The 23,014-nt window shown below is 44.2% G+C and overlaps 1 protein-coding gene across 1 annotated transcript in view; it reads left to right on the top strand.

The window, feature by feature from the left end:
* Positions 1-23,014, top strand: part of mical3a (microtubule associated monooxygenase, calponin and LIM domain containing 3a) — a 92,598-nt gene that overhangs the window by 26,327 nt on the left and 43,257 nt on the right. The window contains exons 6-23 of the mRNA XM_080761063.1: positions 1,452-1,607; positions 2,423-2,523; positions 5,084-5,341; positions 6,396-6,511; positions 7,424-7,550; positions 8,684-8,777; positions 9,494-9,523; positions 11,290-11,437; positions 14,888-15,084; positions 15,569-15,687; positions 15,807-15,878; positions 16,053-16,229; positions 17,457-17,564; positions 18,191-18,274; positions 20,369-20,479; positions 21,219-21,281; positions 21,624-21,737; positions 22,364-22,453. Of these exons, the coding sequence (XP_080617189.1) occupies positions 1,452-1,607; positions 2,423-2,523; positions 5,084-5,341; positions 6,396-6,511; positions 7,424-7,550; positions 8,684-8,777; positions 9,494-9,523; positions 11,290-11,437; positions 14,888-15,084; positions 15,569-15,687; positions 15,807-15,878; positions 16,053-16,229; positions 17,457-17,564; positions 18,191-18,274; positions 20,369-20,479; positions 21,219-21,281; positions 21,624-21,737; positions 22,364-22,453 (2,165 nt within the window). The remainder of the gene's footprint in view (positions 1-1,451; positions 1,608-2,422; positions 2,524-5,083; positions 5,342-6,395; positions 6,512-7,423; positions 7,551-8,683; positions 8,778-9,493; positions 9,524-11,289; positions 11,438-14,887; positions 15,085-15,568; positions 15,688-15,806; positions 15,879-16,052; positions 16,230-17,456; positions 17,565-18,190; positions 18,275-20,368; positions 20,480-21,218; positions 21,282-21,623; positions 21,738-22,363; positions 22,454-23,014) is intronic.

Below are 23,014 nucleotides of genomic sequence, written 5' to 3'. Positions count from 1 at the left end.
TGATTGTTGCATAGTCCATCCACACAGAGGTTACGATCTCATCATGGGATTCGTGGCTTCATTCCATTCTTTACTTGGTCTCGTACTTTGGAATGTGTACTACAATTATGTGGGGGATATCTACTCGGTGCGTGCGTGCGTGTGTGGGTGCGTGCGTGCATGCGTGTGTGTGTGCGCGCTAGAAATTGACCTTCCCATGCACAGCACCACCAGTGTGTCCCTACTTGCTCCATCCCTTAGAACTGATGAATTGGCTTCTTCCTGTATGAGTGAACTAGTGAACTACCTGTAGCTAGCTGTGATGTGTGTGTCTCTCCTCCGTCTGTTGCATGAATGAAGGGAAGCAGGTTCCCACTGGGATTAGCGTGAACTTATAATACTCACAAAGCTCAAAATACTAGGACGTGTTTTATGTTTGCCTTGACACATCTGGTTGCATTCACGGTGTAATTTAAAAAGAAAAGAAAAGAGGAACTATACAAAATGACTTGGGACATTATGTTTGCTTCCTCCGCTCCAGTCTTTTAACTTAAAATGTCTTTGGTGAATAATCATCTTTTGCTTCTGGAAGTAGCTAATCCAGTTCTCAAAATAAACACTTTCAGCACACATACAAACCCCTCCCACGTTACACCGGTATTGGATACCTATAGATTCCTGTGGCACTGAGGAACCTTTTTCAAGGTTAATACATTATAGAGATACCGGTAGATATTTCACATGCATATCATTCATTCACCACACGATGAGATAATGTAATCACTACATGCAGATACTCGGGCACAGAGCACAGCAACAGAGGGCAAAGGAAATCATGTCCGGGTAGCTACAGTATAGGCTACTGTTCCTTACTGCTCTGATCAATTGAATTCCAGCATTCCTTTTCTGGGGGGAACATTAGGGAAAGAATAAGCAAAATGTTTTGAGCTTGTAGATCAGTTTGTAGATCAGCTATTTCTATTGAAGAGATTTGGTGTAGAAACAGTGTTCAGATTTGTACAGTTGTAATTCAAGTCCGTTTCACTAAGACCAGAGGGTGTACAGTAAGTGGTTAATATCCATCCTTCATACTCCTAGTCTCGCGTTACCTGTTAGACTGTTGACTCTCGCAATTTCCTATATACAGTCTGGACCAACGGAAGAGCTATCATGAGTAAAATATAAAGCGTTAGTGGAGCCTCTTCCCCACTTCCGTGTCGTCTTTACAGTCGCGCAAATTTATCCTAATATAAATAGAAATCATCTAAGCATATATAGCCTGTTGCTTAGCAGAAAATAAAATACAAAAATTCAATGTAAAGATATTTTCAAATATTTTTTCGTGAACAGAAATGGCAGCTTCCTTACTCAGCTCATGGGGGGCTTTAGTTCCAGATTATATAGCATTCGGAGATTGTGGAATAGTTGTCTGGCTACGCGAGACTATCTTTGCCCTTTTTTTATCTCCTCAGGGTTCCGCCGCAAAGAGTTCCGCGGCAAGCTGGCCATCGCCATCACGGCTAACTTCATCAACCGGCACACCTCCGCCGAGGCCAAAGTGGAGGAGATCAGCGGCGTGGCCTTCATCTTCAACCAAAAGTTCTTCCAGGACCTGCGAGAAGCAACAGGTCGGTCAACTGGCAGCCTTTTCCAGCAAATGTGCTGTCTTTTAAAGGGATAGTTCAGATTTTTTTAACTTAAGTTTTATGAAATACTTAGTATTTAATATACTGTAGTGCAACCACTATAATATAGTGATTGCAACTGTATTAATTGATTGCCCGAGTCCCGTGGTGGGAGTTCTGCTCTGGTTTTAGTGAATATTAAGTAGTTCTGGTCATTTTGTGGAGGGCACTGGGGCCACGCAGTAAAAGTAAATTTATCCACAAAACAAACGTCATTTGTATTGTTGGCCTATTTCGTTCAAAACCAGAGCAGAACTCCCACCACAGGACTCTGGCAATCAATTAATACAGTTGCAACCACAATATTAATGGCAAGTATTTCATACAACGTAAGTTAAAAAACTCTGAACTATCCCTTTAATGTGTTTTTTTTTGGACGTGTCAGCAATGAATGATCATCTTTTCTTCGGCGCGAGATCAAACGTTAATTCAGAGCGGCCCCCCAATTAAATGGCTGGACATTGGGTGTCATTATGCCAGGCGTGCCATGGGGGTTTATAGCGCTGATGTGGCAGTGTCCCCTGGGCCTTTGGGTTTGTGATGTGGCAGTGTCCCCTGGGCCTTTGGGTTTGTGCTGGGGGGCGTGTAATCACCACTGTATAGTCCTCTATAGTCTATAACCATGTAATTTACAGTGAACTGTTGAGGGACAGTCGACCGTGGAGGCTATAGAGGGAAGGTTTTTGTGTGTTTATTTATTGTACAGTACGTGACCATCCCTGTCCCCCCCCCCCCCCCCCCCCTTCTGTCTCTTTAAGGAATCGACCTGGAAAACATTGTCTACTACAAGGACGACACACACTACTTTGTGATGACGGCCAAAAAGCAGAGCCTGCTGGAGAAAGGAGTCATTCTGCACGTAAGTGTGATGAGAAATATGAGGGATGTGTCACATTTGCTCTCTGTGCCATTCCCTTGGAATAAAGACGCAAATCGCCTGTGCATGCTTACTTACTTAGTCCTCTTGCGCGTAGAGCCAACCATAGCCACCAGGTCTCTCCGTCTGGGGCAAGGTGTTGAGCTTGTACCAAAGTCACGTTGTGACGTTACATGCTTTTAAGGTCCTGGGATCTTACATCCAACCAGCGGGTGTGGGGGGGGGGGGGGGGGGGTGGGGTGCCTCTAGGTCGTCTACAGACGGCTTGCTGGGGATTAAAGACCAGGATGGTGCGTGTTGGAGGTGCGTTCCTCTGGCAGGCGGATGGCCATACCAACACACTCGCCGCATTGCTGCGAGACGAGAAGCTGGGAGCTGTTGGGTTAGCTCTCTTAAAGTCTGGTTAGTGACGCATGCTCACACGATGCCTTCGATCCTCCTGAGGGCTCTGGAATCAAAGCCACCCAGAGTGTTATTCAGTGGCCATGTTTCCGAGCCGTACAGGAGCACAGAGATGACAGAGGCATTGTAGACTCTGAGCTTTGTCTCCTTTGATACCTGTATGTGCCTGTGCATGCAGGTTTGTACAAATGCTGATACACATGAACAGCAAAGTGTGTTCTTTTTGCTCAAAGAAATTCCCCCTTATGGGTACATTTTTCACTTTCAGAGTAACATTTTCTGGTCCTGGTATTACTGTGTATAAACATATTTTTGCTCTCTCTATATCCTGCTTGTTCCGTCTCTTGGCCAGACTAAGGCTTGATTTAGAGTTCAGAGAGTTCCTAGTGTGCGGTGTCGTACTGCAAAACAAAGCAGATCTACAAGCTCATAATGTGCTGCGACACGACACATAAGCCTGTGTAGATCTACTATTCTCAGCACGCTGTGCGACACTGGCGCACAACAAAGTATAAAACCCGGCTCAATGGTCTGACCAAGTCCAGCTGATCAGACTAATGGTCTGACCAAGCCAACAGCCCGCAGAAACAAACTGCCAACTCACCCATGCTTAATTAGAGTTTCTGTCCTCATAATAAATGGTGGTTTCCTTGGGCCTGGGCAGCTTTCCACAGGAAACTGGACGCGAAGGGAAGCTTTTAGGAACTCTTCTCTCATTGCTTTAGGTTTCTGGCTCTGTAACGGTTCAAGAGGTTACCGGAAGTTTGCTGCGCTCGTGTGGGGCGGGCCTTTCGTGAACATAATGTAGTTGATTTATGACGGGATGTGATTCATGGTTTTGCGAGGCTAATCGCGGTTATTGCAAAAGCAGCTGATGAATTCCTGGGTGGTACTCTTTAATTACTTTGGGGGGTGGGAGGTTCTGCATGACAGGACCTTGATCCGCAGCCCAAAAACACTCGTCCTACAATTAATGTTGTTTAGTGGTGAGTTACTGCACCTCTCAGCACTTGCGGTTTCAAAGTTGGCACCTGCGTTTGTGCATGTACATCGGTGCCATTTTCATTAATGTGTATATAAGATGTAATATATATGGGGGAGAGAGAGAGAAAATAATTGCGATTATCTCAATTAATTCATTGCGATTATGTAATTATTTTTGCCAGGCCTTGGTGTATGTACGTGTATCGTCGTTTCAATGGACGACGATATTTAGTACGTGAAGACATTAGCCTGGATAACCACTCCCGAATGGAATGTATTCAAGGGGGAGTGGTTAACCAGGCTATGAAGACATCCCAAAAGGTTCATTTTAATATGGTGCTCTGAGAGACAGGTCCTTTTATAGCAATGGAAACTACTCTCACTCGCTCCTGGGATAGGGTGGAAGAGAGGGCGAAGGAGGGGGTGGTTGGCAGACATGATGTTGTGAGTTTGCACAGTTCCACCGGGGCAGTGCCAACTGCCATGCCATGAATCACCAAACAACACCCATTCAGATCCTCCCAACGCCCTCCAACCAGCAGCTAACGGCCAGCACAGCCAGAGGGAAACCTGGGAGATTAAAGAAGAAAGAATGTTCCCCTCGTGGCCCTCTTTAAAAAAAGATGTCACTTCTAAGGCATGCTGTGATGTGACGGTACATGTTCAAGAGGCTCCTGCACGGCGAAGTTAACAGTACAGTGCAAACTCCGGGGGCCCCCATGTAATACAGTGACAACAGAAGAAAAGACCTGTCATGTTCAGATATACTGCCGTGTTGCTTTTAGTGGTGGCTATAGCTTGGTAGACCTCAGTTGTTCCTTCAGTGCAGTATATTTAGATGAGATTCTTAAAACAACATCTACCCACGGCCACTTTTCATTCTCTTGTGTTGCTCTCACGAGTCACGAATGAAACGCATCCAGATTATCCATGGTGCTATGGGCGTTTTGAAAACAATCTTTGAAAATAGCTGATCTACAAGGTTGCATCGCAACGTGGTTGCAGAACAACTATATGTTTGTGTGTCTCGCAACAAAGTGTACAAATTGTTGCAGTTTGGGTCTTGGCCTAACAAAAGCTTTTCAGTCCTTTATAGTATTTTCTTTTTCTTTCATCCCTGTGTACTAAATATGCTTGTGTTCTTTCCCCCATGCAGGACTACGCTGACACAGAGATGCTGCTCTCCAGGGCCAACGTGGACCAGGCGGCCCTGCTCCAGTATGCCCGCGAGGCGGCCAGCTTCTCCACCAACAACCAGCTGCCCAAGATGGACTTCGCCATCAACCACTACGGGCAGCCCGACGTCGCCATGTTCGATTTCACCTGCATGTACGCCTCTGAGAATGCCGCGCTGGTGCGCCAACGCAACGACCATAAGCTGCTGGTGGCGCTGGTGGGGGACAGTCTGCTGGAGGTAAGAGTCAATATTCTAGACTAGAGGCTCCATTGTGGGCCTATGTATCCAATTCATTAACATAGCATAACAAATAGCACCAAAAACAAATGTAAAAAGTAGAAAAAAGTGTTGGCAGTGAATGCCATCACATTTTGCTCTCCTGAAAGCTGGATTTTCAGGCCTGTTTTGAAGGAAGCTTTAAAACTCATTTAACTTTACCACTCCATTCTGTTTTGCATTTTACGGGGCTCATCTGGTACGTGGTTGTTTTAACCACATACAATTTACAATAACAATTTAGGCATTTAGCTGACGCTCTTGTCCAGACCGTCTTTCAAGTTGCAACATTGTAGTAGTCAGAGTAAGCAGTAGTCAAGTCAACAAACAGGTAAATGGCCACATAAGTAGAGTGCAGAGAGAACGTTGTAGTGCCTCAAAGTAACTAGGATACCAGGTAAACAATGAACCAAGCATCGGTCTAAAACGACATGCTGTCTAAATAGCATTCTTCACATTATTGGTCAAGAAAACACAAATCAAATGAACTAACATGAGGATAAACATTCACCATACAGTGCTGCATAGTACTAAGCTAAAAAGGTGACAAGAAGGGATACAACAAGGAAAGAGAAGTGTGAGCCACAAGTTTATGCACTGCATTGTGATGGTGACACTTATTGTCTCCACCAGCCGAAGTATGATTTGCACTCCGTCCGTGTGTCCGTCTGTTGGCATACAGCTAATCTTCGGCACCGTTAACCCGGTCGATGCCAAACTTTGCACACCCACTCCCTGGATGCCAAGTTTGCCAACCTTTTTTTACCTATAACCGCACCAATCTGTGTGAAACGGTGCATGCACACTCCCTAAAGGACAAACCTTTGACCTGCATTTTTCACATCTGCCTTTTATAGCGCCACCAGGAGGCCGACTTTTGTAAAACACATTTTTTTATATTAATCCTCCAGATTCTGTCCCAAAATCCGGAAAATCGTTACAAAAAAAATCTTCTGTAATGCCATGGCCAAAATAGCGACACCAGGGTTTAATGTGGTCTAATGTGTCCTTCCAGCCGTTCTGGCCCATGGGTACCGGCATCGCCCGAGGTTTCCTAGCAGCCATAGACTCTGCCTGGATGGTACGGAGCTGGGCTCAGGGAAACAGCCCTCTGGAGGTCCTAGCAGAGAGGTGAGACAGTGGAAAATGCTGAGACACAACACACACACACACACACACACACACACAGGGTTCCTTTCTCTCTCTGTTCCTCTCAGACAAACACATGTGCATCACACTCACACACGTATGACACGTATGTACATGTAATCCAACACACACACACACACACACGTGTACACTTATGCATGCATAACACACTCAGTCACGCGTGCACACGCCACCTCCTCTCCATTCAACACACCCTGTTATCTGTTGAGTGCTTGACTATAGAAAATGTGAGCCTGCATTGGATCCTGGATGTCAGTGAGTGGACGTGCTGCCGCAGCTGCTGGTACTAATGGGATAATGAGCTGGTTGGAATGTGACTGTTCTACTGGTAGCTCTCATGTGTTACATCATCGATAGCATGACTTCATTACTTTATTACAAACAACGCTGCCAGATCCAAGTGAAAAGAACAAGAAACGTCTCTTTTTACTGTACTGTGTACTGTATATTGTTTTATATATCAACAAATATATATTTTTATAATCGAATATATTAGTCTGATTAACCACTTACAGTATGCCCTATTTTATACTGTGTTGCGGTAAAAAATGGCCAAACTACAACCTCACAACGTGTTGCGATGTGACGTGTTGTGAGATTGCTATTTCCATTTCCTTTTTTTCTTGTTTTATCAATACTTTTATTAAAATCAATTATTTATTTTATTTTAAATCTATTACTATTTATTTTTCTTTCTTTCTTTTCCACCCCTTTTTTACTGTTGTTACCATAATTTACCATTCCCTCTACTTTGATTGTTTTTGCAGCCTGGTGGTTTTCCATAATGTCAGAATAAAACATTGTTATTGTCATCATGTGAAGACAATAGATTGTTGTTTAGATCTCCTCTTCTCTTCTCCTCTGTAATTTTAGAGAGAGCATCTACCGCCTGCTGCCTCAGACCACGCCGGAGAACGTCAGTAAGAACTTCAGCCACTACAGCGTGGACCCGACCACGCGCTACCCCAACATCAGCCTTAACTTCCTCAGGCCCAACCAGGTGTGTGGCGAGTTGATACACTGTCGTGGGAAACCTACCAACGCCTCTATCTCGGGAACAAAGACTCAGAGGCACAAGAAACTCTGAATCTTAAAACATGAATGATTTGTATTAGACTGTTGCGAGCAACAATGAAGACGGACGTCATTTGTTACAAACAGACCCTCAAATGATTTCTGCCCGTCTTAGGCTCAGCATCTACTGTATATACAGTACTACAGCTGACACCCCGCGTGACAACGCCTTCTTTCTCCGTATGGCTTCATTCCATTAGTGTAAACTATCTATGTTCCAACGACTACAAAACTGGTTCAACTGCAAACTGGTCACACTGATACAGTATTGAGAGTTCTAAATGATAAACCTATTCCGAAAACCTTGACAACACCGACTTGGTGTTGATTTAAGTGTTGAAGGTGCTACAGGCAACATTCGTCAACTACTGTACATGTCACTCACAAACTCCTCCCTCTGCATAAGTTTCCTTTTTCACAGAATCAAATTTGTCATGATTCACCAGGAGCCTGGTGCTGCTTTATTCTAGGCTTAAAATAATTAAGCCTAATATTAATAAATATGTTTTAGAAATCTCAATGGAAAAAATGAATGGGGTCTGCATCGGTGGAACCAGAAAATGGCGGCCACTGCTATGCCCTATAAGGAAGCACTCATTTACAACTCGGTTGTAGCACGGCACATACCTCAGAGTGTCTCTTGAGGGACAAAAGCTTTTCTAATGAAAACGGATGCAACATGTTTAATGGCGACCATCAGCTTGCAGAAGTAAACCAAACAACAATGTTGGACCGCACAGACATTAATATTATTTCACGATCATAATCTTCTAGGGAAAAGCGATACTTGTATTCTGCACCGTTTTTGAAACGTCTGCAGATGTATTCGTATTTTTTGTATTTGTCTAAATGAAAAATGTCGCTTTTAAGTGATACATTGGACCTGAGGATGACAAATCATTGGGGAGAATGTAAAAGTCTAATTTTAGCTAGGGTCGCATCCAGACATCCACAACGGGTCACATTCGGGGCGGGCCACATTGTGAGGTTGTAGCAGGTCAGCTATGTTCGACGAAATAAGAATCAGGCATAAGTCTGTTTTTTTTTGTGTTCTTGCAGGTGCGTCACCTCTTTCACACGGGCCAGAACATGGAGATGTGCATTGAAATGGAGAATGTGATCAACGTGTCCACATCCAAGCTGGCCAGGAATGGTTCGTAACATTCACGTTATTCCACAACATTCCAAATAATAATAAAAATGTCACTGTAAAACACGCCTGGGAACATTTTCATGTCCACTCTGACTAGTTCAAAACGGGCCTGAAAATGTAGGCCTGGCCTGAACCAAACCATAATCTTAAGCCAGAGGCCTGATACCCGGGCAGAGTCTGGTTCGGGCAGAATTTAAGAACTCTAACTCTGACTCTAAAATGAGCCCATTCTACTCCAAACTCAATGAAAACAAGTCCCTGCTTCTAATGGCGACTGATATTGTCCTGCATGGGCTTCTTGGATTACATGCCTTGATGCAGCATTCAATTATAGAAGAATATTCACATGCTTAAATCACTAATATAATAATGAAAGTTTCATCCTATTCATTAGGACGATATCAGTCACCAATACCAGAGATATGTGTTTTCAATGAGTCCTACGTGGAGTTTTATGTTGAATGTGCTTTATCAAATGAATGATCAAAATAATATCAAATTTCAAAATATTGAATCCAAAAACTATCCCGGGTGCACATGTTCAGAGTAAACATGAAAATTACCCAAACAGATTTTGTTACACTCTTAGAGTTGGATAAATGAAGATTAAATTATTTTTATTGTGTATATCTAGTGCCATAACTTGATGAAATGTGTAAGATTCTGTTGCGGTCATTTCTATTCTTAAATGTAATAATGGACTATTTTTACTCTAGCAAATTACCTGCTTGACAAGCAGATGCAAGGTAACCTGAAGCCCACATGCATGGTGTTGCTTTTCAAGGGTTCCTTCCTCCTAATGTATTTTTAACCGTTACAAAGTGTATGTACTCATGAATTAATCATTATACTCTATATACAAGGAATAATAACTCTGTATGCGGATGGATTGCAGCCTCTGTAGTTTGTTTTGCGTGCACTAACTCATTTATGTTGCGCTCAGTCTCGCTGGTTATATTAGAAGCAAAAAACAAATAAGACGACGTGTCTTCTAACAGTTTTAAAACACTTCCTAAGAGCTCTGCATCCTCCCTTAGCTAACCTCTCATTGGCTTTCTCTTTAACTGACATTTATGACAAAGTCTTACTCTTCACAGTTCATTGTTTTTATCTTCATAGGGTTGTTCAAAATGGGACTAACATGGACAAAAAATATAGCTTAATAACTGATTGTTGTGTGTAAACAAATCCAAAGGGATTTTTTTTTGAGAATGCTTGTTTTGGTTCACTCATAATGTGCAAGTTTTACAATAAATCCCTGACTTTTTAACCACTTAAACCCTCTACCCCTGTTAAAACCTCAGCGTGTCACAATGTGACACGTTGTGAACTTGTAGACCGCAACCCGCAACTGCCAGTATTTACAAGCATGATAAGCAGACTTGGCAACGCTGCTCGTTAGTGCAGATGCTAAGCAGCCGATGGCCTCGCACACTGACGGGCGCTACACCCGAGTTGGATGCACTGCCGGTATAGTTTATCACATGAACCAAAACAAGCGCTCCCTCTGTGTAAATTGCAGTGATGGGGTGTGTTTCTTTGTGGGTTTTGCCATGGGAATATCATACATGACACACATACCTCACTGCAGACAACATGAGCATATCCTGCTACAGTATAGTGGTCTGGCAACAAGGCTACACAGTCAAATCAGAGTGTGTAAAAATTGACCTAATTATCTCTGCTTTTATAGTTAACCACTTAAACCCTATATACTTGGTTGACCAGGGTCCTCCAGCAGGCTCTATACTTGGCCCCTTCAACATCAATTATTTGCTGAAAGTAGACAATCTATTATAGATTGGCTATTTTCACTGAATGTTTTGCTCCACACATTAGGTTCACCAGGGTTCAAGTGGTTAAATAAATGAACGAGGTACATTTATTTGCATTATCGGTTTCAATGAACACTCTGGACTTTACTGGGCATATCGTCTCCGTCGGGTGGAAACCTTCCATGTCCAAAACGGTTACTTTTCAGGATTCAAAAGCATCACATATAGCAGATCTACAAGCTCAAAACACGTCCCTTCACACTGCGTTTCTAGACGCACTTTGAGCTTGCACGTCTGCTACTTTTGATGCTTTAGTGTGCCGCTGTAGAATGATCAAGTAGGGCATTCATTTACGAAAATAAAATAAAAAAACGCTAAAAGTTAGAATTATGGAGGTAGGAGGTTTCTGCCCGACACCAACGATATTTTAACCATTCTGACCTGAGATCAGATTCATACGAGGTTTCCACTGGACAACACACTGGTCTGATGAACCCATTCTGACCTGAGATCAGATTCTAAAAATGTCAGTCGCTCTTCGATTTTTCAAAAAATAGCAGACCTACAAGCTCGTATCGCGCCACTCGGTGGCGCGATATGAGCTTGTAGATCTGCTATTTTTCAATAGGTAAAGCATAACATGATGCTAACACCAAAATGGGTGCCCGGTCAGAATGGGTTAAAAACGACTGCATTGGGCCGTCACTGACTGCGTCTCCATCTGGCTCCATGTTCAGAGTCCATCGCTCGCTCCAGTAAGCTGCTCAACTGGTGTCAGAGGCAGACGGAAGGCTTCAGGAACGTCAACGTGACGGACCTGACCATGTCCTGGAAGAGCGGCCTGGCCCTCTGTGCACTCATCCACAGATACAGACCCGATCTCATGTGAGTATTTCAAATAGGCATTTCAATTGTGCACACTGCGGTTTCTTTTTTTAAAATTTATAGTAGACAATATTTTTTTTACCCCTTTTTTCACTGCTGTTGTCACTGCTGTTCTATCCTACTGATCCACCTGCCAGTAACGAGCCCCCACCGCCCAACACTCCCCGCTGACAGATCTAGGAGTACATGATGCAATGCCCAATATCACCCTCCACGCCCGGCTTCCCTCCCGGGTGTACGAGCCAATTGTGTTTGCAATGTTTGCAAACATTGCAAACACAATTGGCTCGTATTGGCTCACGGTGGATTCAAACCCACAACCTCTGTGGTGGTTGGCAGGGACTTTACCAATGCGCCAACCGCGAGCGCTACACTATTACGCTAGTCCTTTTTACCATGAGTTTGGTGGTCCATACCATGAGTACAGGTGGTCCTTGGTTGAAAATGTACAGTACCGGTATACATTGTCGCTGTCACTCAGGTTGAAACTTTGTAAAGTAACAGTCTTGGACGACTGTTACGTTTCAGGAAATGTGAAACAAGAACCTGTGTGCTTGCCCGACAGCGATGATAGATTCTTTTTTTAAATGCATCAAAAATATTATTATATTGCTGCTTTTACTTAAACAATAAAATCTGAGTAGTTCCTCTTCCACCAACTGATGCTATCGTGCCACTGGTGAAAGGGTTACGAGTGTGTGGTGGAGCGTGGGGCGGCTCTCCTGCTGTGTTTTATTGCCTGCTTGTTGCTTACTGCTCATGTTTATTGTCTTGCCGGGGCCTTGGTCGGTCCAGGGGACACATACATCACTGTGTCAACGAGCTAGCGGCTCCCAGTTTGGAATGGTCCCGCAAGCACAGCTTTAACAGTACAGTGACCATGATGACACGCCCTACCCAACACAGCAACACAGCGACACAGCACAGCTTCCATGCAGTGTTGTTGGCAAGTTTAGGCGAGAGAAACGAGCATCCAGGCCTATGAAAACCCCAAAGAAAAGACTATAGGTTTGTGTCCGTGTAGCTCTTTGGACTACAACGTCATGGCCATCTCAGTGTATGAGTAGCACGGCTTGAGTGCGGCAAGTCGTGCGGTTACTACTGGCAGCTGATGGTAGGTGTGGCGTTCCACCTCAGAATTCCATCTCCCAGGCGTCTAGCGCATTGTATCAGGGATAAGACACCCATGTTCTTGGCTGATGGCAAAATAGCCCACTTGAGCTTGTAGATCTGCTATTTTCAAATAATGAAAAAAATATCTGGAATATACACAATTGCCTGGCACAATCATTTCAGATTGCGGGGTCTTGGCGCAGACAAATACATTCATTCGGGAGTCATTGACGTGAACATGTTTGAGAGCCACTGGTTTAAACAATAATGAAGACATTTGGAAGTAAGCCCAAATAAGCAACTACACTTTAATAACAGCCTCCCCCTCCCCCCCCAAAAAAGAAAGAAAACAAACAAACTACTGTACGCCTTGCCGAGCCATGAGGCCCATAGGGCCTGCCCTATGGGCCTCATGGCTCGGCATGGCGTACAAAACCAGTGGCTCTCAAACATGTTCACGTCAATGACTCCCGAATATCTCCTGTTTCTGTAGCCATGAGGCCCATAGGGCAGGAACCTATCTCCTGTTTCTGTAGCCATGAGGCCCATAGGGCAGGAGCCTATCTCCTGTTTCTGTAGCGTGAGGCAGCTTGATGTACAAGTACACCCCCTGGACATGACTTGCCCCCAATCCAACCCTTGATGCTGAGTGCCAAGCAGGGAGGCATTGGGTTACATTTGTCTGAATCTTTGGTATGCCCCGGCCGGGGATTGAACCCCAACCTCCCAGTCTCAGGGCGGACACTCAAAGCACAAGGCCACTGAGCTGGTACCAACTACACAAGCGACTTGACAGAATGACAAGTCCAAAGTCGGTTATAATAAGCAGACATGGCACATTGCTTACATCTCTAATGTGGATGGGGGCCCTCTGCAGGCATTTAGCTGCAATTACCATTATGTATAATATGCCTGACCTTTTAGCACTCTCTCGCTCACACACACACACAGACACACACACACACACACACACACAAGGCTGAAGGCTTTCCACTATTACTAATGCATTTAGTGAGTGGAGTGGTCCATTACTTTTTACTGCAGCGGTCTTTGAACGCTGATGCTTTTTAAATGGGTTTACATTTGAGGTTACGTTGTATTGATGAGTATTATCCACAGTGCCATTTACACTAAACATTACCTTTCACCCCTATTGCAATTTGGTCCAATCTGTATGGTTAGTTAGTATGAGTTATTATGTACTGTATGGTAGAGTACCGGTATGCTAATGCAATATAATTGCGTTGGTTGTATTTAGTTTCCCTGCTCCTCTATTGAGACATTTAGATCCAAGGTCATGTGTCACCTAGACACAGGATGTCACAATGTTTACCTCTTTTGATTGATGAAATACTTTGAGTTTGAAATGCGAGACATTGTGAGCTTGTACTCTAGATCTGGTGAAGAGGGACAAAAGGAGCGGACCAAGCAGGGACGTGCACACGTAGACATCAAAGGGGGCTTCAGCCCCTGAAGAAAGGAAATAAATGCAAATGCCTCTCCTTTCCATGACATGCCGGAAGGCAGCATTCAGGAGAATTGCTTTTCTTCCCAAAGTCTCCTGAACTTGAACACAAATTTGTTTAGAAATCCATGTCGTACACCGCATCTCCATTATCTAAAAAGTGCTGGGTTTCGCCCTCTACAAGCGTCTACAAGCTTGCGACGCGTTGAAAGCTTGTAGATCTGCTATTTTTGTCCAAAACTTATGGGATGTCAGCCCCTGTAGCCTGGCTAATAAGCCAGACTCAAATCACACTGTCAGGGATTTTCTTTTTATTCGGTCTGGCTTATTAGCCAGGCTACAGCCCCTGCCCCTCTTAACACACTCTGCACGTCCCTGGAACCAAGTCTAGAGCGCTGGGGGACTCTGGTCAACGGAGAATATTGTGTTTTAGTGGTTAAAGTGTTAAGTGTGAGTAGTTTCAGCATCATAATAAGCAAACTAAACAGTCATACAGTCATTGTAATACAGTTTTATTGACATGAAAAACAGAGAACACTGTTGGTTTTTGTTTCTCTATTCCAGTGGTTCTCAAAATGGGGTCCAGGGACCCTCATGGTTCCTTGAGGGGGTTCTAAATGGACCCTTACAGGCTGTTACTTTGTGTATATATGGAATGGAACCAAATTGACCAGTTCCATGTGTACACTCTCAGAGTTAGTGCTTGAAATTAAAACTAACTTTTGAGAACCATCGCTCTATTCCATTTTGTTCAGTGTGCTGTTAAAGTGGTGTATATTTCTAGTTAAAAAACATATATCATACATATCTGCCATTCCTAATCCTGACCTCCGCGTGTCTCTTCCTCTGTTCTTCCTCCCCCTCCCTCTCAGTGACTTTGACTCGTTGGACGAGAGGAACATGGAGAGGAACAACCAGCTGGGCTTCGACGTGGCGGAGAAGGAGTTTGGAATCTCTCCCTGCATGACCGGCAAGGAGATGTCCTCCGTGGTGGAGCCGGACAAACTGTCCATGGTGATGTACCTCAGCCAGTTCTACGAGATGTTCAAGGACACGGTGCCCCCTGGAGGTGAGGGAGGGCGCTACACAATACATTGGATTATTATTATCCCATAGTTAAACCAGTGGTTCTCTACTACATATTAAAAACAATATAATGCCACTAGACTCCCTAGCGCTTGCTTATACGGGCGGCTGTGGCTCAGAAGGTAGAGCAGGTCATCCAATGATCCCTGGGTCAGCGGTTCGAATCCCGGCTCCTCCTGGCCACATGTCGAAGTGTCCTTGGGCAAGACACTGAACCCTACATTGCCTCCAATGAGTCGGTCGGTGTGAGCTTGCCACCATTGGTGTGAGAATGTGGGAAGTGAGGATGCTGGCGTCGACTGTTCGCCGCTTCACCTCCCAATGTATAAATGAATGAACCATTGTAAAGCGCTTTGAGCTTTGGAAAAGCGCTATAAAAATTCAATGTATTATTATTATACTTCATAGTGTGCCTATTATTTTGTATTTATGGTAATGGCTCAATTAATATGTTTTCTGTAATTTAGAAAACCACAGTTTGAGTCCCGAGGAGAAGGCGGCACTGATCGCCAGCAGCAAATCTCCCATCTCCTTCTTCAGCAAGCTGGGCCACAGCATCGCCATCTCTCGCAAGCGCAACCCCAAGGTCAGATATTAATAATAATAATAAAAAAAACACCTGTTATTGCTACATGTTTTTTTTTGTGTGTGGTCGAGGTCAGTCTGGGTGACGTTTTAAAAATAACTACTCCTCGTCACCAACAGGACAAAAAGGAGAAGGACGTCGACGGCTTGGGGAAGAGGAGAAAAACCAGCCAGCCTGGTCATTGTGAAGACGTGAGTAGTGCTGTCCGGGAGTGTGTTTCAGTTCCTCTGTGTTTGTACATGGTAGTACTTTTGCTTGCTAACGTCAAACTATACTGATGGCGATGGGCTAATGCCACCGACACCGGCACGCAACTTTAAGTACAACTCGAGTTCACAATCGGGTATATTGCGCCTCTCTCACAGGACGAAGTGTCCAGGCCGAGCCATAACGACCGGCCGTCTGTCTCCACCGCCCTGTCGGAGAGGAAGATGGACTCCGCCTACGCCACGTGCAACAACAACAAGGTCAAGGTCATGGCCACCCAGCTGCTCGCCAAGTTCGAGGAGAACGCTCCTCAGTCGACGGGGCTTAAAAGACAGGTATGGAGAAGTTTGGTCTCGTATATCTTGGGAGAAATGACTTTCCTGTTGTCCCCGATATAAACAAAGGTGGTGATCGCATGATTTCCGGACATCCCAGGGTGGCATAGACCAGTCACTATGTTCCACATATCGTTGTAGAATTTCATGGCGTCTTCTTGATGACGGGGACCTCAAACCTCATGACAGACCGGAGTCTGTGGGCTACATGCCGTATAATTAATGAGCAGAGATCCCAGAATGCTACAGTAAGATCGGTCAATGCTGGCCCTGTTTGGGTGGTATTGTTCTTGGGTACAGTAGGCGTGTGATAGTGCTGAGTGGACGTGGTGGAGCGAGGGGGCTGAGCAGCGGGGTGTACAGATTACAGACCGGGTACCAGCGGAGCTCACGCCAGTGGGAGGGGAGGCGTGTGGGCTCAGGGGGAACACTGGAGAGTATTGTTGACACACGTGGGGGAGAGACAAATCTCAACTGTTGTCCTTTTTGGAGAATAACTCCTCTAACTGTGCGTTGGAACGCACACGGCGTCTGATAAGATCTCGGACTATACAAAAGACTCTGTTTGGCCTTTGGGGTGTATATAAAAGAATACTTGGTCTAGAAGTGATGGGTGAATTACAAGATGGTTACGAGATGGCCCGGCGATGGTGTGCATCTTAACGGAGAAAATCTGCATTATTTAATTTGGAAACCTTGTACTGTATGTCCAAATAGACACAGAGATACATTAAGACGTTTCTTGCCCGACAGCAGTGGCCTTCTTTAGCCCAACAATGGGCAGCTTTGCCTGTTGCATAAAGCCCAGTTTGCTAACATCATTTCAAGTTTTAAATTATGCCCTATTTTAGGCTCTGGGCTTGACTTAAAAAAAACAACATACAAGGTTTCCACCCGACAGCGACGATATCTGAACGAGATATTGTGCTCTGCCTGTCATATTTTTTTCTTATTATAAATGCATGTGGTTGTCATATTTGTCTCTGTTATGAACCCTTGTGACCCTGCTCATCATCCACTCCTTTTGGGATTTTGAGGTTTCTTTTCCAACCAGCATGACTATTCACTCGTGATTCACTTCCCTCTCTCTGTTTCCATGTGTCTCTCTCTTCCATCGTGGGTCACATCTGTGACTCACGTCTGTGGATTGCATGCACACTGCAACTCTCGCCTCTTATTGGCCACCTGCCGTGGTGGTCTCGCACGTCTTCCTGTTTGACCACAAAGGGGGAGTCCATGCCCAACCTGGACCGCATCCTGTCTCTCTCCCCGCCCCCAGCCCCCTTGAAAGAGCCCGTTCGTCTGTCCCTGGCCCCTGTCCCAGCCTGGAGAAAGGTAAAAGAGTGGACAACCTCTCCTTCTCCCCTTAGGGTCGACTGTTACTAACCCCTAGGGCTAGTCTGTCCCCTGAACAAATGATGGTTTCCCCGTAGAGCAGTGTTTCTCAAATGCTTTGGAGTCCATTTGGAAAAAATTACTCGACCCTTAATGTTTTTGTCTATCCCCAATTCCCCATTGCATTAAATACTCAGATGTGTACGATGTGGGCATTGGCTGCCGTCAGAAGGGTGTCTGTTTTATTTTATTATTATTCTTATTATTATTTTAATTATTGGGATGGGATTTTAGCACAAGGGCCAGGCGCATGATAAACCCACTGAACACCTGTTGTACCAGAATTAGTCTGTATGCATGTCTAGGTTTGTGTGTGCGTGCACGCTTACACACACTACATGGGGTAGTAGTAGTAGTTCATGTGTGTAGTAATGCTGCACCATTTCCTAACCTTGACTAGGTGTGTGTGTGTGTGTGTGTGCATCTGGCTGCCAAGCCGCCGTGTTTTTTTTAAAATGAGTGTGTAACGACACTTTGGTCTCTCCTGGTTCGTTGTCCTCTCCCGTCCTGTCTGGTCTCTGGTGATTGGTTGTCCTCTCCTCCCGTCCTATCCCGTCCTGTCTCAGCGCCGCACCCAGCAGCAGGAACAGCTCAGTATTCGCTATAAAGAGAAGCTCAAGTGTCAGACGCTGCCCAGCAGAGGGGAGCAGGTACGGTTAGCCGTGCAGTGGTTCTCAAAGTGGATTCCAGGGACTCTCTGGGTTCCTTTAGGCCCGGGGTTCTAACTCCGACAGTTTACAAATGGAACTGTTGGGGTCCATTTGGTTCCATTTGTACACTGTTAAGGCGGGACCTTGAAATGTAAAAGTTTGAAAACCACTGGCATAGCACACTGTGTACAGTAGGTTGTCTTCCCTCTGGTTTAAGAGCCAGGTTAAAATCCTATTCATACTAACTACAGTTTTAGGTGATAAGGTAACCCCCGGAAACGCAGCGGTGTTTAAGCGATTCACCGCTCAACCCAGCACTCTGTTTTTACTAATCACCATTTCGGTGGTCACCTTATCACCTAAAACTGGAGAATGAATAGGTCTTCAGTCCTCCCGCATGTGCTCCTAGCTCATTATGGGACCAGGACCTGCACTTCCTATTAACCACTTAAACCCTTGTAGTCTTAGAGAACTGGACTTGAGTTACAAGTTACAAAAATACACAATTGTAGATAGTCAACTAAAATGTTTAGTTAACTAAAACTAGACTAAAACATATGAGATGACTAAAATGTCACTAAAACTATATGAAATTTCATTCAAAAGATTGATTTGCTATTTTGCTGTCATAATCAACACTGCTTTAGACCAGTTTTCCCATCCATACATACAGTAAGTCATATTGTGTTGTATGTTGACATACGTAACTGCTTCATAGCTGTATGATGTTCTTATTGTAAAATGAGAGATTTCTCATACTTCCTGTAGTTCCTACTGTGACCGTGTCATAAATGTTATTACACTGTTATTACTACACTAGTGGATTATTTTTCTTTTTGGAAATTTCTTCTGACCTCTGGAACCTTTCTTCTAAACGGCTAGTTTATTTTGGTGTGTGTGTGCGTGTGTGTGTGCTCGTGCGTGCGCATGTCATTGTTACCCTGAGTCGTCTCAGTAACGTACCAAGTAAACCTAATCCAGGTTGGTGTGACTTTACAAATACTGATTATATAATTCTACATTAACCACCTAAACCCAAGTCTATTTGACCGAATTCCCCCAGAGCTCTATAATATTCCCCTCCTGTTTTTGTTCTACACAAATATCTTCGCCAAAAATAGCCGCTCTACAAGCTCACTATGTGTTGCAATTGCTTTGTGAGCTTGTACCAGTCTAGTTTTGCGAACTTCAAGAGCTTGCAGATCGACTATTTCATTTCCAGAATAGGGAAGCTGGGGTTCATGTGGTTGGTGAGCCCATTCAATGCGTTTATTGATAGAAATGACTTCTGTTTGTTTGTGGTCAATCTAAGTGACCATTTTAGGGAAGTCACGTTTCCTCTCAAGTATCCAAGCTTGTGAGACTTAGACGTTGTGTTTATTTACTGTATGTTTTGGTAGTTGACTTTCCAATATGAATATAATGTAGAATCCTTCCTCTACTGAGTTGTAGAGCTGCAGCTATTGAATAATAGAATGAACGAGAACACATTTAAAATGTATTGTATTTTCTTTTGTACACAAATCAAACCGTTTTTACTTTGTCGCACAACAGTGCTGTGCAACAATAATGAAAATAGCTACAAACTTGTAGATCAGCTATTTTCACCATTTTGTGAATCAAAAAAATATTTTTACTCAACAAAAGTATATAATTGGTCCTCACTAATGCTTAACACGGGTACGATCGCCCCTAAACCATCTCACCTTTTTATTTTGTTTTACTGGGAATAAGGTTAGAAATAAGTTTAGGGTTTAGGCATAGTTTTACTGGGGTTAAGTTTAGGTATGGTATAGGGTTAGGTTTAGGCATAGTTTTTACTGAGGTTAAGGAATAAGGTTAGGTTTAACCGTTTAAGCATCATTTACTCAGGTTACTTTCGCAATACCAGGCCGCGCAGTTCCGCCGGCTGTACGCCGGGGCGAGTTGGTAAACGGGCGACTCGTCTGGTATTCCTTAACGCACACTATCTTCTATCGTAACTGTTGCACCCTATAGCGAGTTGGTTCATCATCTTTATCATAATCATCATCTTTATCAAAATCTTTATAATTGTCATCTTTCTCATGCTATTGTTTCTTCATATTCCTCAAGGCCAGGAGCGGTGCAGACCAACTGCCCACCCCAGTGTCTCGGAGCTGTCCAAAGAAAACCATTCTGCTTCCTACTTCTTGTTCCACTTCCTCACTCTCTCTTCACTCACAGGTGACACACAGTCTCTGTCTGTCTGTCCGTCTGTGTCCAGCCGCCTGTCCCTCTGTCTCTGCCACCTTCCCATAGCATACCTCTCTGAGTGCCCCCTGTTTTGTTTTGGTTGAAATAGTACAGGCTAACCTGTAGTGAACTGAACGATGCCAAACCTCCACACACCCCTCCCCTACAGTAGATAACCATATGCCACATGTCAATGCAGAGCACTGAAAATATACTCTGTGTAGATGCATAGTTTCCAGTGGGCGAGTGCTAGCGTATGTCAACGAGAGGGGTTGCATGTTTACTTGCCGACTACACTGCGTGCGTGCGTGCGTGCGTGTGTTCGTGTGTGTGTGTGTCAACGAGAGGGTTTGCATGTTTACTTGCCGACTTCTCTGTGTGTGTGTGACTGACTGTGTGGGTGTTTCGTGTCTCTTAGAAGTATGTGTAGGTTAGGCTCACCTACACCCCGCGGTGTGTAGGTGTGTTGTGTAGAGGCAGCATGTTGTTGCTGTCAGTTGGAAACAAGATTATTTTTCAGAAAAAAAGCTGAGCTTGTAGACCGGGTATTTTTAAGAGGTTTCTTCCCGACAGCAATGCGGTTAAGGCTAGGCTCAGGGGATCTCTCGGCTACTGTCAGTTTATGCAGTATAGTGGCAAATTCATATGGTACGTATATGACAGTCAGGAAAAAATGATGTGCACATGATTCTACATGTGTCTGTGTGTGTGTACTTTTTCTGCCTTCAAGCAGTCTGATAACAGTCCAGAGGAAGGGCACCCAGAAAGCAGCCGGCTACCTCAGACGGACAGGGTAGAGTAAAGATAGACGCATGGATCTGTTTTCAACTCAATACTCCTAACTCCCACTTTGATGTGTGATCCGAGCAGCTTTCTTTGAACAGTCTTGTGCGGAAAGAAACGGAGGCTTTCCCCGTTTGCAATGATCAATTGTTTTCTCAGCCATTATTCTATTATTAACCCAATAATCCTGAAGAAACTTTTCTTTTGCGTGTATGATTTGTTTTGTGTTTTGTAGTGGTTTATTTTTTGGGTTTTTTTTGCACTGTTGCACCCGTAGTTTGGACAACTAGTTCTGTACTGTACTGTACTGTACTGCTTTCTCAGCTATACATTAAAACAGTGTCCTCTGCAGGAGTGGAGTCCCCTGTACCTCGAGGACCCGGGGTCCATTCACATCCCTAGCATACAGGAGAGGGCCGATCGCTTAATCTCTAGGTTTAAAGGCAAGCCCGACAAGCCACCAAAGGTGAACACCACCACCACCATGCATGGTCTCGTTGTGGAGACACAGTTTCCTGGAGTGCTTTTGAGACGCGAGCATCACAGAGTGATGGACTTGTTCGCCACCTGCATGTACTTAGACCTACGTGCACATTCCATTCCATAATGTTAAAGTCATACTGTATAAATCATTCAATTATACAAAAAAATTATAATTTTGATGGAATTTCTCTGGTCTGTCTCCGACTCTCACTCCGACTCTCCAAAAAGTGCTTTGGAACTGGAAATCTTTTAAGTTGGCGTTGCTTGAGTAATTACAAACCGTTCATGATGACGTTGTTGTTGCTTTCCAAAATATTCTCTCAGTCTCTCTGTCTCTCCAGGCCAATGCTTTATTTGTTTTGGGGGCAACACTAGACTTCTGGGGGATCCGCAGTTCAAGCAGATGTGGAAATGACCACGTAGCTATTGGATGTGTCGCCAAAAGGGCTTCTAAAATGAAAGTTACACAGTATGACTTTTAACTGTGAAAGTGTAAGAAATTGACTCATAAGGCTGAATGCTTGCATGCTGTTGGCCTACTGTATATGAAAAGTATCTCAGGTTTAATTATTTTCCTCTTTCTCTCTATCTCTCTCCATCACTCTGGAGACTAAGAGAAAGCCCTCGCGGCTCTTTATAGATCAGTGGTATTTGTCCCAAGGCGCTTCACCCCTCTCATCCCCAGACTCTCCCAGAAAGGTTAGGGTGGTTGGTTGGTTGGTGCTGTGGAACTAACTAGTTATTATTAACACATCATCGTGCTTGTTGATTTTTGACTCTGACGTATTTATTGAATCAAGTTGCAGTCTGATCTTGCTTGGCATTTTTGTAGGGCTGCAAGTGTTGACTATTTCTCATATGCTTATTCTATTGATTACTTTTTCAATTAATGATATACAGTAGTCGCGCTGCACTGCGGCGACATTGGCATAAGGGCTACGCATGTGGGCCCTTTGTCTAAGACAAATTTCTTCCTCGGGAGACAAATAGTCCCCATGAACGAGGAATGAACCTTGAGAAGTGTGTTTTCGCTTTTAGTTATTCATTTATTTTAACCATTTCTTACACTAACTGACAGGGTGTTACAGCTCTGTACAGTACATGCATCCACCCTAAAAATAATGAATTACCAAATTACCCAGCTTGAATAATTTACATAGATATTGTGTTGTGTGAATAGTTTTGAAACATTTTGTCCCCTTTACAATATGGACGCCAGCCGCCAGGTTGAAAGTGGTTAATCAGGGTAGCATCATTACA

This window comes from Protomyctophum bolini, assembly GCF_963924005.1.
Source record: "Protomyctophum bolini genome assembly, chromosome: 4".
Classification (NCBI taxonomy): Eukaryota; Metazoa; Chordata; class Actinopteri; order Myctophiformes; family Myctophidae; genus Protomyctophum; species Protomyctophum bolini.
This window is presented reverse-complemented; position numbering and strand designations above follow the sequence as displayed.